Source organism: Hippichthys cyanospilos, chromosome 18 (assembly GCF_059441005.1).
Source record: "Hippichthys cyanospilos isolate Australia breed blue-spotted pipefish chromosome 18, RoL_Hcya_1.0, whole genome shotgun sequence".
Lineage (NCBI taxonomy): Eukaryota > Metazoa > Chordata > Actinopteri > Syngnathiformes > Syngnathidae > Hippichthys > Hippichthys cyanospilos.
The window spans coordinates 8252100-8266662 of record NC_142386.1 but is presented as its reverse complement, the minus strand read 5'-3'; the positions used below and the strand labels follow the sequence as shown (position 1 = coordinate 8266662).

The 14563-nt window shown below is 37.9% G+C and overlaps 2 protein-coding genes across 4 annotated transcripts in view; one reads left to right on the top strand and one right to left on the bottom strand.

Annotated features, from left to right (window-relative positions):
* The window catches only part of zswim7 (zinc finger, SWIM-type containing 7), a 43851-nt gene extending 34908 nt beyond the window's left edge, over positions 1 to 8943 (top strand). Inside the window, exons 6-7 of the transcript XR_015868662.1 lie at positions 6947 to 7027; positions 8827 to 8943. The gene's annotated coding sequence lies outside the window, so the exon portion shown is untranslated. The remainder of the gene's footprint in view (positions 1 to 6946; positions 7028 to 8826) is intronic.
* The window catches only part of specc1 (sperm antigen with calponin homology and coiled-coil domains 1), a 50960-nt gene that overhangs the window by 11796 nt on the left and 24601 nt on the right, over positions 1 to 14563 (bottom strand). For 2 of the 3 annotated variants that reach the window (XM_088441732.1, XM_088441733.1), the window contains 8 exons: positions 14037 to 14244; positions 13344 to 13417; positions 13032 to 13207; positions 8815 to 8972; positions 7813 to 7913; positions 7511 to 7586; positions 6920 to 7064; positions 3506 to 3599 (listed from right to left, as the gene is read on the bottom strand). In XM_088441732.1, the coding sequence (XP_088297858.1) occupies positions 3506 to 3599; positions 6920 to 7064; positions 7511 to 7586; positions 7813 to 7913; positions 8815 to 8972; positions 13032 to 13207; positions 13344 to 13417; positions 14037 to 14244 (1032 nt within the window). Of the gene's footprint in view, positions 1 to 3505; positions 3600 to 3809; positions 3945 to 6919; positions 7065 to 7510; positions 7587 to 7812; positions 7914 to 8814; positions 8973 to 13031; positions 13208 to 13343; positions 13418 to 14036; positions 14245 to 14563 lie in introns of all 3 variants that reach the window. The other variant, XM_088441734.1, reaches the window with a different exon arrangement.

Below are 14563 nucleotides of genomic sequence, written 5' to 3'. Positions count from 1 at the left end.
CTAACGACCCCTTTTGAACTCTCGTTTCCCGTTAGTGGCCCCTTAGAGTCTCCCTTTGGGCAGAGTCAATCAAAAGCCATCTTAAGGTCCTCACTCATCGATCTGCGGCCACACATGCGCATGTACGCACACACCTGTCCCATTTTCCAAAACACACGCATAATTTGGGCCCAATGCATGATTTAAGGCACGTAGGCCATTGCCTCTCCTTTCATCATGTTTTTTTTTTTTTTTGTCACTCTCAAACACATGCGGTAAATAAGCATGTGTGTTTGCACAGCCCCATGTAAGATGATAGGACACAATCAGTTCACAAGCTCCACTGGGCTCTCTTGTGATGATGACAGCCCCCCCCCCCCCCCCCCCCCCCCCCCCAACCACTTAAACCCCCAACAAACACTCTGACATCTCCAGCTCCAGTATCGATTGAGGTATGTGCGACTGAGCTTTGTATGCAGAAAATTAAGTTTCAGAAATATTGTATGCCTCTCACACTTGACCAGAAAAGCATATAGATAATATTTTGTTAGTGATCTGAATATTTGCTATGGGGAAATTAGAGAGCTCAATGTTGAACTACTGACTACTACTTCTGAGTTTGGAGCCCAGAAAAGTTCACGTGGATGTTGTGATAACTGCACTGACCTTATCACAGACAGACCCGAATGATATTGCTGGTCGTCTTCTTGTCCAGAAATACACCCTGATACACAGATGTGGCACTTTGCGAGTCGTGCCTGTAATTGGTGTCTTCATATGGACAGAGGCTTCATGACACTGTACCAATTTGACCTTTCACAAGATGTATGACGCATGAAGTGGCGTTCGTGACCTATTACCTCTGCTTAAGGTGTGACAGCAGTCACTAGTATCCAGGTGCCCTCAACCTGTTTAGTTTTCATCTTGCATATTTTTATACAGTGTGTGTGGATATCGAATGTGTGTCTTGCATTGAATTGAGTCCAATAAGTATTTTTAAAATAGGACTTTTCTTTTCAATCCGTCTGTTCTCGCTGCAGTTTTGGTTATGCAAATGATTCCATCTGTATTTCCTCACAATGTTGATGACTTAAATATTATTTTACAATTGAGAAAAACAAAACAAAATAGATTTTAGCATTTAGACAATGTTTCCCAACTTTTGAATGACGCTGTACAGTGTGTTCAAAGGACTGAGTGCAAAATCATTACAATGGCTGTGAATGTAGAGGTTCTGATAGGTAAGTGCCTGATGATGAGGGACAGAATCCAATTATTGGTTGGGCACATGGCGGATGTGGAGTAAATCCATAAACGCGAGGATCACCGTCTGGAGGGAAGAGATTATGAGAAGACTGAAACAGAGGATGTCAAATTTTCTTTGTGTCTTCTTCATACTTCAAAATAAGGAAACTGTTTTGCTTCTGTGAACGCAAGTTGTTGCCTTCAGGGTTTAACGGTGCTTTTGTTTAACTCATATAAGCCCAGAGAAATATTTTGATGTTTTTTTGGGAGTCTAGACATTCAATCTTACAGGTATCGCTTTTATTTATTTATTTTTTTCCCAGACTATAAGCTGCACCGGAGTAGAAGTCGCACCAACCCTTTTTTTTTAACAGAAAATTGATTTTTGTCTCATATAAGCCGCAGGTTGTAACATCAGATATTTATACAGAAAGATGATACATATACGTTTGAATAATTTTTGCTATTTTTGGAAAGCTTTTCTTCAAACTACCTGGTTACTGCAACGTCACGCCAGCACCAACATATGTTCAACATAATACCAAACCACTTGGATTTTTAAAGTACGGCATCAACACAACATGAAAATGCCTGATGCATTTACTAGTGGAGAGTGCCCCCTGGTGGCGAGTAAAATAGTGGTTCAAACTCAAAATCAAATCTCTTGACTATGAGCATCAAGTGAGGGTCTAAAAATGGCTGGTACGAAATTAATCAAGTTTCTGATGTAATCAACTAATCGATTATTTAAGGTACTCAAGCACTTAGCACTTAATTGATGATTTTTATACTTTTTAAATAATGTTTACTTTAGTACTCAAACTAATCGATTACTTTAGAACTTTAGTACTGAAAGTAATTGATATTTTTTGTACTTAAAGTAACTTGATTAAAACTTGACTGATATGGCACCGGTATCTCGAAAAGGGGGAAAACTAAATTAAACAAGATATCAATCAATGACTTTAGAACCTAAAATAAACAGTTACTTTTGTGTTTATCAGTCATTTTTTCAATAACTCATAACATTGATTACTTTAGTAGTTTCATACATAAAGTAATCAATTCCCTGACTTTAAGTAATCAATTCCTTTACTTCAAAGTGACGACTTAAATGTCACATGTATTAATTAATTAATTTACAATTACTTTCGCATAAATTCATACCCTTTTTAGAACCTCCTTTAGCTAAAAGAAAGCTGGAAATGAATGAGTTAATATGAATATCACTTGCATCCAAAATCACAACTTAAAGGCTGAATAATGCAGGGAAGCTACGCTGTGTGAGGACATGAGAACAGCTGTGACTTCAGTAAGTCCTTTAATCCTGTTTAAACTTGTTTTATAAGCTTGAATTTGTGTACACTGGGAACATGGGACTGAACTCAACTTTGTTTTCAATGAGCTGCCTTCCGAGTCAGCTGCTTTAAACTGATTCGCCTTTATCTGAAAATCAAATTAAATTCCACATATGAGCTGTCTCATGTTTCATGTAGTACATCACACACATTTGCGTAAGTCTTTGTCTAACGGTCCGGCATCTTATCAGGTCTGCTATTAGTGTGCTTGCTGCTTAACCTTATTAGGCAACATGTTGTCATCACAGAGAATTTGGTGTTTTATCAACACGTGCACACACACACACACAGGATGACTATGAAAGTAGATTTTTAGTCACATATGGCCTATTAATAATATTTATTACATGAGTCGGCTGAGTTTGTTGTTAATTGGCATCTAACATTAGCTGGGTCTTACGATGGCATACACAGACAGAAAAATCTGAAATTCCACTTGTTTTTATGTAGTTACAAAAAAAAAAATTATATTAGGGGACACTAAGGACCCCTGTCTCTATGGACACAGTGAACACAATGCGAAAAAAATATAAATTAAAAGTGTAGCATACAAACACACACGGCTGAAGTTCTTTTTAGGTATCTGAGATATGAAAGCTGTAGGTATAGTGTAGTAATCACCTCAATGCATTTTTGAGGTAGCTGCCTTGCTCTAATTGAGGGTATAAATAACACAACGATACAGGGATAAATCTAAAATAATCCAACCCTGTATACTTCCAGGTTTTTGTTTCGTGAAACCAATTTTAGAACTTTTTATTAGTGTGGACCAAACTAAAACAATAAATTGGAAAAACAAACTTCAGTCCACTGGGGACGGACGGCAAGCAAACTTAATTAGCGGCAACGCGGTGAAAAGCACGATGTGAAAGCGACTGAGCTCAACTCGGATGTGAGAAAGATGTCTGGCCTGTGATCCCTACCGGATAGCCTTGTGTTTTCTTCTGGCACCACTTCAGTAGAGCGTTCCTCTTAGATCCCCCATACTCCCGCGCCAGTGCAGCCAAGGGGTCCGTACTTTCCACACCGTCACGAGGGAAACACAAACCACAAGTACAGTGCGCAGTGAGAGGGCGACAGATGGTGTGATAAATTTGAGTCAATGTAAAGGTGTAAATATCTTCATTGGATTATCTTCATGACCGTATACTTACCACCAATAGGAATGGCCTCTGTCCTATGCTAGCATCAGACCAACGAATAAACAAAACAATTTCAACGGCAGACACGCATTGCACTTGCGATGACCCAAGTATTGTTCCCAAGGTCATCTCGGTGGTGTTTGTGTCATAGCCGGGGCCATGGGAAGACCACGACGCCCGGTCGTTGCTCTCAAAACGGTAAACAAGTCCCTCCGCTTGGCTGTGAACTTCATTAGTTCTCTCTTTGTGGAGTCACTTAGCATGGTAAATAATACGGAGGTACATGAGCACACATTCATCACCACTGAATAATATTAGTTGCATAAGCACCCAAGTACCATTCCATAAAGGGTAATAACACACTACTGTTTGCGAGGTCTCAACAAGAGACTACAATAACACTTCAATGATAAGTCTAACCTGCTTGGGAAAATATTTAGATTTCTCTAAAAAAACCCTTCTTAACTCTTGTGCTCACACTTTGCAAAATATCCACTTTGCATTTTTTTTTTCTAATTTCGTAAATGCTTTTAAAGGCGTAATATTTAAAGTTATTTATGAATATTTTTTTCCTTCACTCAAATTGCTCAGTGCTGTCAGTTCTAGCCATACATATGTAGACTAAGTTTGTTATAACTCACAAAATATTGAAAAATGATATGGTCAGTCCTTGTAGTCTGTGATGTGATGATGACACCTTAAGACTGCCACCTACAGTCTTGAGGTGAAACACAAGTCAACAAAGAATTATCTGTTTGCTGACATAGTTTGACAGTCGCTCAACACAATCTCGCAAGAATGGCAGAAAAATCAATGTAATAAATCCCATTAAAATGCATCTCAAAACTTGCAATTATAATGGTTTTATATGTTCCAAAATTTGGACAATAATTATTTTTGTACACAAAATCTCACACGTTCAGCTGCAATCACATAGAAATGTCAGAATCGTTGCATTTTAAAATTTTACGTTTTAATCATCTGCTGGAAATTTTAGCTCCTTACTTTTTTTCCCATAGATTATTTTATGATGAAAAAAATGAAAGGAATTTCCATAATTTGTAACATAATGCCACAAGTGTTAAAAAGCCCCCTATCATGGAAATCCAACTTCTTGTAGCTTTAAATCATTTTACAATGTTAATTTATTCCCCTTAACACCCCCAGAATGTTATTTTCCTTCATTGATGCATTTCTAAAGCTTCCTTGCCCATTCTGCGCTATGTTTGAGCAGATAAAAATGGCTCGCGAGAGCCAACATGACGATAACAGCCCCCCGTCGCGCCTCTACACCGCCTTCGTACCAAAAGTAAATAAAAGCCCACCTTATCCAAGGTTTACATTTTTTTAACTTTCATTTTCATTCCAAGGTTGGGGAAGAGAAATTTTGCACCAAGTCACTTCCTTGATTCCTTGACCTCATATTTCATAAGAAATTAAATTGTTAATGTGCCCAACTATAAGATTTCATTATTTTATATGCGCGTATAGAGCTGGAAGGAATTTCACTATTCAGGTAAATGAATCGATGGGGAATATGGGATGCGCCGCTGGTCAGACGGGTTTATCAATGTCAACTGTATGATTGCGGAACTGAGGGTGTGTCTAGACTGAGAGAAGCCAAAGTAGAAGTCAATCAATCAATCAATCAAATTTTATTTATATAGCCCTAAATCACCGAAGTCTCAAAGGGCTTCACAGAATGAAAAGAGGTCATACAGAGACATCTTTTCAATGTAAGGTACACAACAGCATCCCCTGTCAAAGCTCCCAGAAGGGGAAGGAAAAACTCAAAAACCCCAATTTGGGGAAAATCAGAAACCTCCAGAAGGGACCACAGGTGGGAGGAGCCCCCTTCCAGGCCCACAGGTTGAAGTGGATGCTGCATGTACCGAACACAGAAACAATATAAATTACAGAAAACATATTGTGCTATATAGTGCAGTGATGTCTTGACAGCAGGCAAAGCCATTGGGCAGGAACCATCCCGCATTCCAGCGGGAGCTAGCCTCAATAGGGGTTTTCAAAACTTGGCACAATGTCTATATGCATACACAAAGCCAACACAAATGTTATCAGGTGCAGCTGTGTGTGACCAGCAAAAACAGAGCGACAGCTCTAATAGTTTGTTAGTGGGCTGTTTTTAGTTTTGCTCAGCATGGGAAAAAGGCAGCTGCTAGTGTCACTTGATTTGTTTGCGGGCCCCTCTCTGCTAAAGAAACATTGGATTGGTTTTGAAAAGAACATTTACAATAATGATTGAGAAAATAAGTCAATATTGACTTTGTTTTTCCCCACGGTTTGTGTTGACTGCATTTTCAGCAAACGCTTTTTGCAGGATCTACTTAGAAGAGTGACGATGAGCCGTGTTGCTGGTTACCCTGAAAAAGTAACTGTTACGTTAGTGATTATTTGCTTTTAAAAGTAACTTTGTTAGATTACAACTTACTTTATTAGTTACATTTTGCAGACGCCGTTAACCCTGGTTAACAAAGATGCCGCTTGGTTTTTGCCACTTAATGAACGTGAAAGTGGTTTTTAACTCATTCAGTGCCAAACATTTTCAGATCAGAAAGACTTAAAAAATACGCCCTTGGCAATGAATGGTTTCAAATGCATTTTTGACCTATGTTATATAACTGTCCATACTATTCATGCATTTATTCATTTTTTAAATCCTGGGTATTCATTTATATATTTTTTCAATCTTTGTCTAGTGTTTGACTAAAACTTATGGTATAAAAATGGTTGGTACTAAATTAGGTAAGTCCTATTCTTTACCATACTTTAGAACTTATCTTAAATACCTCGTATCGTACCTAGTAATCAATTGATTAATTACTTACAGTAATCAATTACTCTAATACTTAATTACCTATGGTAATCAATTACTTCATGGCTTATTTGACTAATGTAATCTGTTACTTAATGCTTAATTAGCTAAAGTAGTACAAAGCGGTATTTAATGACCTAATTTATTACCAGCCATTTCTAAACCCTCCTTTAGCTAAATCCTTATATATACACAGACATACATCATCCTTTTAGATTGATTTTGATCAAAAATGAGACTTTTCATGAATTGACTCACGAGATTTGCTTGTTTTCAATTTAAAAAAAAAAACAAAAAAAATGTGCGTTTTTTGCTGTGGTGTTACCTGACAGAAATCCAATAAGACACTATTCTCGACTCACCTGAACATGCTGTTGGTCTGGTTGCAGTTAAAGGACGACGTGCGGCTTCTCAGGGAAGCGGGACTTTTGAAGATGGACTCTAAGGATGGACTCTTTCTCATCAGGATGGTAGGTTTGGTATCTTCGCCATAGCCTGAAAATTTACCTATTGAATCAGAAAGCTAAACATCAGAAACTATTTAATAATTTACAGTATTTCTCTAAATTGAGCTTTTGACGGATGTGTGGAGTGTGTGGGTTTGGTACAGAATTACTGCATAGTCAATCAGTGAAAATATGGAGTGAGCTCTTGCGTGTCTAAAATAATGCTTAAGGAAGTAGCAACATGTGATACCATCATAGGTGAACCACATTTGCTTCTTTGGACAAAAAACATAAATCTACCATCTAAAAGATTGAAAATCTTCTTTTTTTTTTTTTTTTATTTGAAAAAGTGTGACACCAAAGTACATGTCTGTAAAAGGCCTGTCTTGTTTTGCCAGGATACTAGCCTCAACCTATGATTTGTGTTCAGTATGACCTTTGCGGAATGTGGCTGTCCAAATGCTGTGAAAAGTGTGAAAATCGATTAGGGTGGTCTGTGTCACATACTGTGAGAATGAACAAAGTCTCCATGACTGATTCTTTTTTCCAACAACTTTGACAAGGGCTTGATGTACGGCTGCCTCTGCAAAAAATAAAACACGCCTTATCAAATAATGATTGAGGAAGCAACAATAATAAAAGCTCACAGTTGCATTCAAGTGAGCTAAAGGTCAGCACTGCAGAAGGGACAAACGCACATACAGTAAATAATATTAAGTCAATATTGAGTCATGCAACAGTTTCCCTCGGCCAAAAATAGACAGGTTTTGACATGGAGAGTGTTTGGAGCTAAATTGTCCAGTGCTAACCTGGATGGGCGAGACTGCAGCTGCAGGTGCGGTACGCATTGGGATTCCACTCAGTGGGCTTCTAGGCGAGCCGTGGATTTGCACAGTGAGGCCTGGTCCGTCTGAGTGACAGAAGAGCAACATCATACACTGGCAAAATTGAGTTTTTTTTATCATACAGAGAACATTTATTGCATGTTCTGGAAGAAGACTGAATGTGCATAGTTTTACCCCTGCTTACTGATTATGTCAGATGTCATTAGATCTTAAAAGATCCAGATGATGAGTGTGTCACACTCACAGGATTTTATGCTACATCTTTTGGTAGGGGGGGTGAGAGGGTTACTTAAGGTCACAATCAACAACATTAAACAATAGTTTCCCCAGTGGTTCACAGAAGAATCACGATTCAAGGAAAAGGCACCAAAATCACATCACAAATGAAATAAACACAAAATAAAATACTACAGAAGAAACGCACCAAATAATATGCTAAATGGAAGTCCATGCCTTTGCAGTGGTGGTTGTTTTCATAATCATGTCTGTAAAATCTCTGATTAAGGACACTATATGGCACATTCAAATGCCGTTAAGACAACTTGCACAGAAAAAGTTCTACCTATGCATTAAACATTAATAATTGCAAATATTTTAAAAATGTGGCTTGGTATCAATCTGTAATCAAATAAAAAGGCTTCTGTTTTCCATTCTAGTGGTTGGTATGTCAGTCAATCAAACTAAATAATATTATTGTGTGATCCAGAGCTGTTTGTGGAAAAAGGCACTCTTACCATTCAAAACTTAATAAATATGCATAATCTATTTGTAATAAAAAGACACCGTCTTGCAAAGCAGACTGAAGTAGATCATGATGATTCTTTGTACATTTATATATTGAAGCAGAAGTCATTGGCAATCGAATCATCTTGAATCGAAAATTGAATTCTTGTGACAGTGACATTGACGCTTAAGTGCATAAAATGACGACGTTCTGGTATCGTGTGCTCATGTTGCTTCACTCACTCTGTCCACCAGCATCCGATGACTTAATGAGGGAGTTGACAGTAACAACTGGCTCCATGTTGGCATCACCACAGGAGTCAGTCGGTGGGCTCGGGATCACACCGTACCATTTGCGGCTGTTGTCACAAGGTAACTGTTTCAAATCATCACTCTGAGACCTGACAGACACAATGAACAAAAATTGTACAGTGAGTAGCTTATGTTGTCAAACTTGCTGCTCCAGCTGCATTTTGAACTTAGACTGTTTGAAAGTTGCAATCAAAAAAATACAATTTCCATCCAAAACAGACTGATAGAGACAAAAGCATTTATCTAGTGATATAACATAATTTATTTGTGAAGTGCTACAAATGACAACACTTTTTATACAAGCATGTATGCAGTCTTTGTGGTGTTCTTCATGTGTGACTTCATTCAAGACAAAGTGAGCACATGAACAATCTTCTATTCTGTTGTTGATTTTACCAGCAACAACGCTTTTTTTGTCTGCAAAATTTGTTGTCAAAAAAAAAAAAGATTTTCCAAATCGGACATCGAAACAACAACATTAGCACTTTTTGCAGGTCATCACAGTATGGCTTGTATACGAAAGACGATAAATGTAGGAAACTAAAGGGATTCCAGGTAGAACCGGAGATCCTGTATAGTGGAAATAGCGTTGAGGTTTGTTGGTTTCTGAACTCTTATTATTTTAAGTTACGAATGTAATCAATTTTTTGGCAACAGGCAATCCTGCAAGAGCACATACTTGGATGTAAAATACACAGACCAGTTGTGCAAGAATGTCAACGATATGGTGTTAAACAGAGCCATCTATTGACAAAATATGGCATTGCATCATTTTAGATCACATTGGAGCCTCATTCACCAACCATTTTAAAAATCAAAGAGCACATTTTTTGGTCAAAATTTTGGACACAAGACGAATACATATAAATAAACAATCCGGAGAAATACTAACATTTACAAGGGTACCATGAATGATAAGAATAGGTTTTGACAGCATTTAACTAAAACCACCTTATTAAAAACATTTTTATATTCTCTTCATTATAAAGGGTTCTTAATGGAAAGAAAATATTAACATTTTTCAAAACTAATTAAAGTTGGTGAATCAGGCCCCTTTATTTTCTTCTTTACATCCATTTAAACTACACCTTATGGCCACCACCTGAGTTACAAAATAAAAAAAGACAGAAAATAAACAAGAATGTGTGTTTAAAAAAACGTAATATGTGCATTCCTCAGCCCAAGAGATCATTTTCCTGGCAAGACAATATGTAAGTACTGTATGTTTTTTTTCTGGTAAAATGGCTGAGAACCACAAACAGTGTGGGATGACAGGTGCATATACTTTTAGTAAAATTAGACAAGAAACACTTTTTACGTAACAACTAAAAAGGCACACTTAACTTTATAGTCTCTGGAAGTAATAACACAAATACTGGACCAAATATCACAAAAGGAAAAAAAAAACAAAACAGTACATTCAAAGAAAAACCAAAACACAACAGATCGGCAGGTACATTTCAAATACATGTAAAAAATGTAAACTGCAAATTTATACTGCAAAACAGAGCGTACACAGTTTGCAATGATGCTTGTTGAGTACAATGTTTCGTTAAGTGCATAGAGGTACCCCCTGATCTTTGCAAGGTGCGGAAATGAACACCACTAGTGTCCTTCTACTGCTGTCTTCGTATCAAATGTCGCTCCAGGAACAATTCTAAAAACAGAAAGACAAGGATCAATAGGTTTTTGGACTCTTGGCCTGTTATGTGTAGCTTAAAAAAAAACAAAAAAAAAACCTATGGACCTAAACAGTACTGATAACCATTTTAAAAATCAGATTGTAACCAGTCTCCCTCATGCATAAAGCATTTGGTTATGAATGAAGTCTAAAATGCCTATTAATAAAAACGCAATACAATTACAACTGAGGCAGATGATCATTGTGTTAAAATTTTCTCTCATCATGCTGCAAAACACCAGCCGCTGATGGAAACACTAGGAATTCTTTGAATAAAGAACAGCAGGTGGCGCAAGAGATGTTCATTTGATTAGGATTAGAACATGCACTGAAAAGAACGGGGAAAAAAATCTAGTCTTGTGGCTGCCTCTTGCCAGTAAGGACAATCTGAAGGTGAGAAACAGAGATGAGAGGAGCAGCAGCAGCAGCAGCAACACAGGCCAGGAAAGGCAGGCAAAGCAGGCAGGGAACTCACCTGGACTTTACATCATAGAATCTTGTCAAAAGACATCTTTGTGAGGCGTCAAAGGGTGCTGCTGGACGTGGGGAGCGGACGGAGCGTAACAGCTAATCTTTGGGAAAGCTGACCGATTTAGCCGTGGCCTAAAACTACTGACGTAGTATACTGTATTTATAAGGATGACACCAAATGTTATTTTTAAAGGTGACTGAGTGATGGCACATGACATTTATGCAGACGTGGGTGAAGGCGTGGCTTAGAGGTTTAGACTAGCGGAGTACGTGAGATTTCTGCAGGAAATGTAATTTAATGCTTTGAAATCTCGTGACAGAAACAGTTTTTCTTTTTTGAAAGAGCAAATGTATTGGATCATGAAGCAAATTATTGTGAAGGTATCATTTGGACCTTAATTTTGTTTCATAGGAACACCATTTTGTGTCACACGAGAAAGAAACAATTGTACACTACTAGTGTAGGTGAAAAGAAATACGCCTAGAAATACATACAACAAATGTAGTTGCAAAGTTAATAAATCAGTCACGGATGGCACAGCACTCTTTCGAGTACAGTATGTCCTCATCCAAAAATGCTTTGTTGGATAGGTGGTACTTGGCAGAACAAAATACTGGAATTCACAGGTTGAGAACCACTGGTTTACACAATGACAAGGCACATAGATGAAACATGGCACCACAGCAAAAAGGCTATTAAGAGATTGCCAAAGAAATTATTAAAAGAAGCACAATGACGATAAGCTTAGTATTAAAAGCTCCGGTTTAATCACAGTTACGGTGTATTACGCAGATACAAGCCAATGAGTACCTTTTAAATAGAACCACACAGCTGCCTGGCACCAGAACAAAGACACTTCCAATAAATCTCGAAACGATTCATTCCAAGTTAAATGTTAATTGCTGCATGAGTACAAAATTGTGTACAGCACAATATATGCCTGCCACAGCTGCATTCTCATGGCATAAAAATAAAAAAGGATTCCATGCTTCGTGGTTGTGGAGAGTGAGGTCGGAGTGTCTTTGCCTGGCAGTGGTCAGTGTAAAGGAAGATAGTAGCTCAAAGGAAGTACAAAATGTAGAGTCAGTTAAAACCCAGGAACCAAACAAATATTTTAGTCTGAGCAGGATAGCAAGATTTGAGCTAAATAATGTTTACATTAAAAACCCACTTGGTGGGGTAGTCATGCATGCTATAATCCATTCCATTAGGAAGATAAGATTGGAAATACATTTATAAAGGGTTGGGGGGTGTTAAAAGTTGACCAAGATGGGTCAGTCGAGATTAAAAATGGGTCAACTGCAAATATCTGCCTCAAAGCTCAGGCCTGAATAATGTTTGTGTTGCCGCTTTCTACCTGGACTGTTCTTACAAAGTCACGTAATGTTGCAATGACAGCCACAGTGATAGACAAAAAAAAAATGCTATCACAAGTTTGGAACCATTTCCAATTAAAAACGAGGAACAAAAATAAAGTCTAATTCAATTATTGCAAAGTTGACCTGACATACTACAGCAGTACCTTGGCTGTTGCTACAATTAAAAAAAAAACACACACACACACAAGTATTATAAGTGTCGTGACTTGGCGGCTCCATTTGTTGTCTTATTGAACCACCAAATGGCTGGTGTTGTTTGCTTGAAATGATGAATTAATTTAGTTGTTAGAAGGCTTTCATTAAAGACAATATCAGCTCATGGAGCTTACGATAAGAAAGTTGTGAACTTCGTAAAAAGCACCTCGGCTGTATATTAAAAATGTATAACCTGTCACCGCAAGGGGCAATCGAGCACAAAATGTGCTTTGTGTGCCTGTCAAGAAGAAGACTAACAGAAAGTTATTGACCTCATATTAAGTAGCCAAATGCTCAAGCTGCGGGGGGAAATTATCCAAGTATTCCACTGAATAATCCATAGAATAATCAATTTTATGTCATATTTGTCCTTAAAATATGACAAACACGATGAGAGAGGACTGTGAGGTGTGACTCGTACCTGACACCTTGCAGGGCTTCCAGGTCCAAGGAAAGTTTGGAAGTGCGATCCTGTTCCTCTTGAAGCTGCCTTCTGAGTGTACGCAGCTCTTGTTGAGCCTCCACCTTAATGTCATTGGCAACCACCACTGCCGTCTGGAGATCGGCCTGGAACCGACGCCACTCGTCTTTTTCTTCCTAAAGATATTTCAAAGACAGGTTCACTGTATGAATAGGCAATCTGATTTACTCGTATTCTCCAATACACAATTACAAAGGTGTTTTAGCGCAAACCAACAAAAAAACAAAAAACAAAATCGGCACAGGCTCTTACCTTCATCTGTTTGCTAAAGACTTTCAGTTGTCGTTCTGCTTCGAATTTCTGCTCCTCTAACTTTTTAACAAGATCTGCAAGCACAAATTCAAGGTGTGTGAGACCACTCATTTCGCAGCAGCTATCCACTAATACAGTTCTCACATAGTGGGGCGTGCCCCCGATGCGCTATGTGTGACCCCAGGGAACAGGCTTTGCTTTTGCCGTGTGTAGTGTAATTGCACATCCATGGCACTAGGTGGTGGAGTGCGGCTCTCATTGATTTAGAAAAAAAAAATACTTTTTACATCCTTTTCTTCAGGTTAAAATGTTTAGGATATTGGTGCTCCTATGTTGATGTTCCAGATCAATTTACATGTATTATTTATTGATTTAATTTTTTTTCTTCATCAAATAGTTTAGTTGGTCCAAATGTTTCTAGTACTCAAATAAGGATTGATATATTTACTTCACACAATGTGATGCACTTTTTTAGACATACCTGGATAAATCCTTTAAAAAGTTACAATTTATTGAAAGATGATTTAAGTAGATTAGTTTTTTCTTTGATAATGTTAAAAGGATACAGTTTTAGCTATATTATATTTATATATTTATATAAAATCATTAAAAAAATAAAATGATTGAAAAGAACTGCTCCATTACATCTTACAGAGAGTGGAAGAGCTAAATAAGAAAGTTAGTAAAACATACCCTCCAAGTCTAGGACTGTTTGATTGGTGTGGAGGTTGACGGCCCGTTGCTGCTCCACCTGGTCCTCCAGTTCAAAGATGGTCTCCTTCATGTCCTTCACTTGCTTCTCAGCAAGGACGCCGGCCTCCTCCAAGGCACTCAGCCGCTTAGTGAGCTCCTCCTCTCTAATCTCTGCTTGCTCCTGCACCTGCTGGCCTTTGGCCTCCACCTGTGTGTGCATTTCTAATGTTAGAATTCTGAACACAAATGGGTATGGCAAATTTGTGCTTTATGCAAGAATTACAGTTTTCAATAAAGATTCTCTAATGTTAGTTTGTGGTGCAGAGCTGGCAGAGGGACCACTTTTTTTTTAAATATCTGTTTTCAAACTTAACAATTATGGTGTTTGTGAACTAATTTGCCAAGAGTCCATTTTTCATTGGGCTATTTTTTGTTGTCACATGACAACAAATCCCCAAATTACAGATAAGTTGCTCCAAATTGCCATATTTGTAATTAAAGTTAGCCTAAAAAGAAAACAATGATTG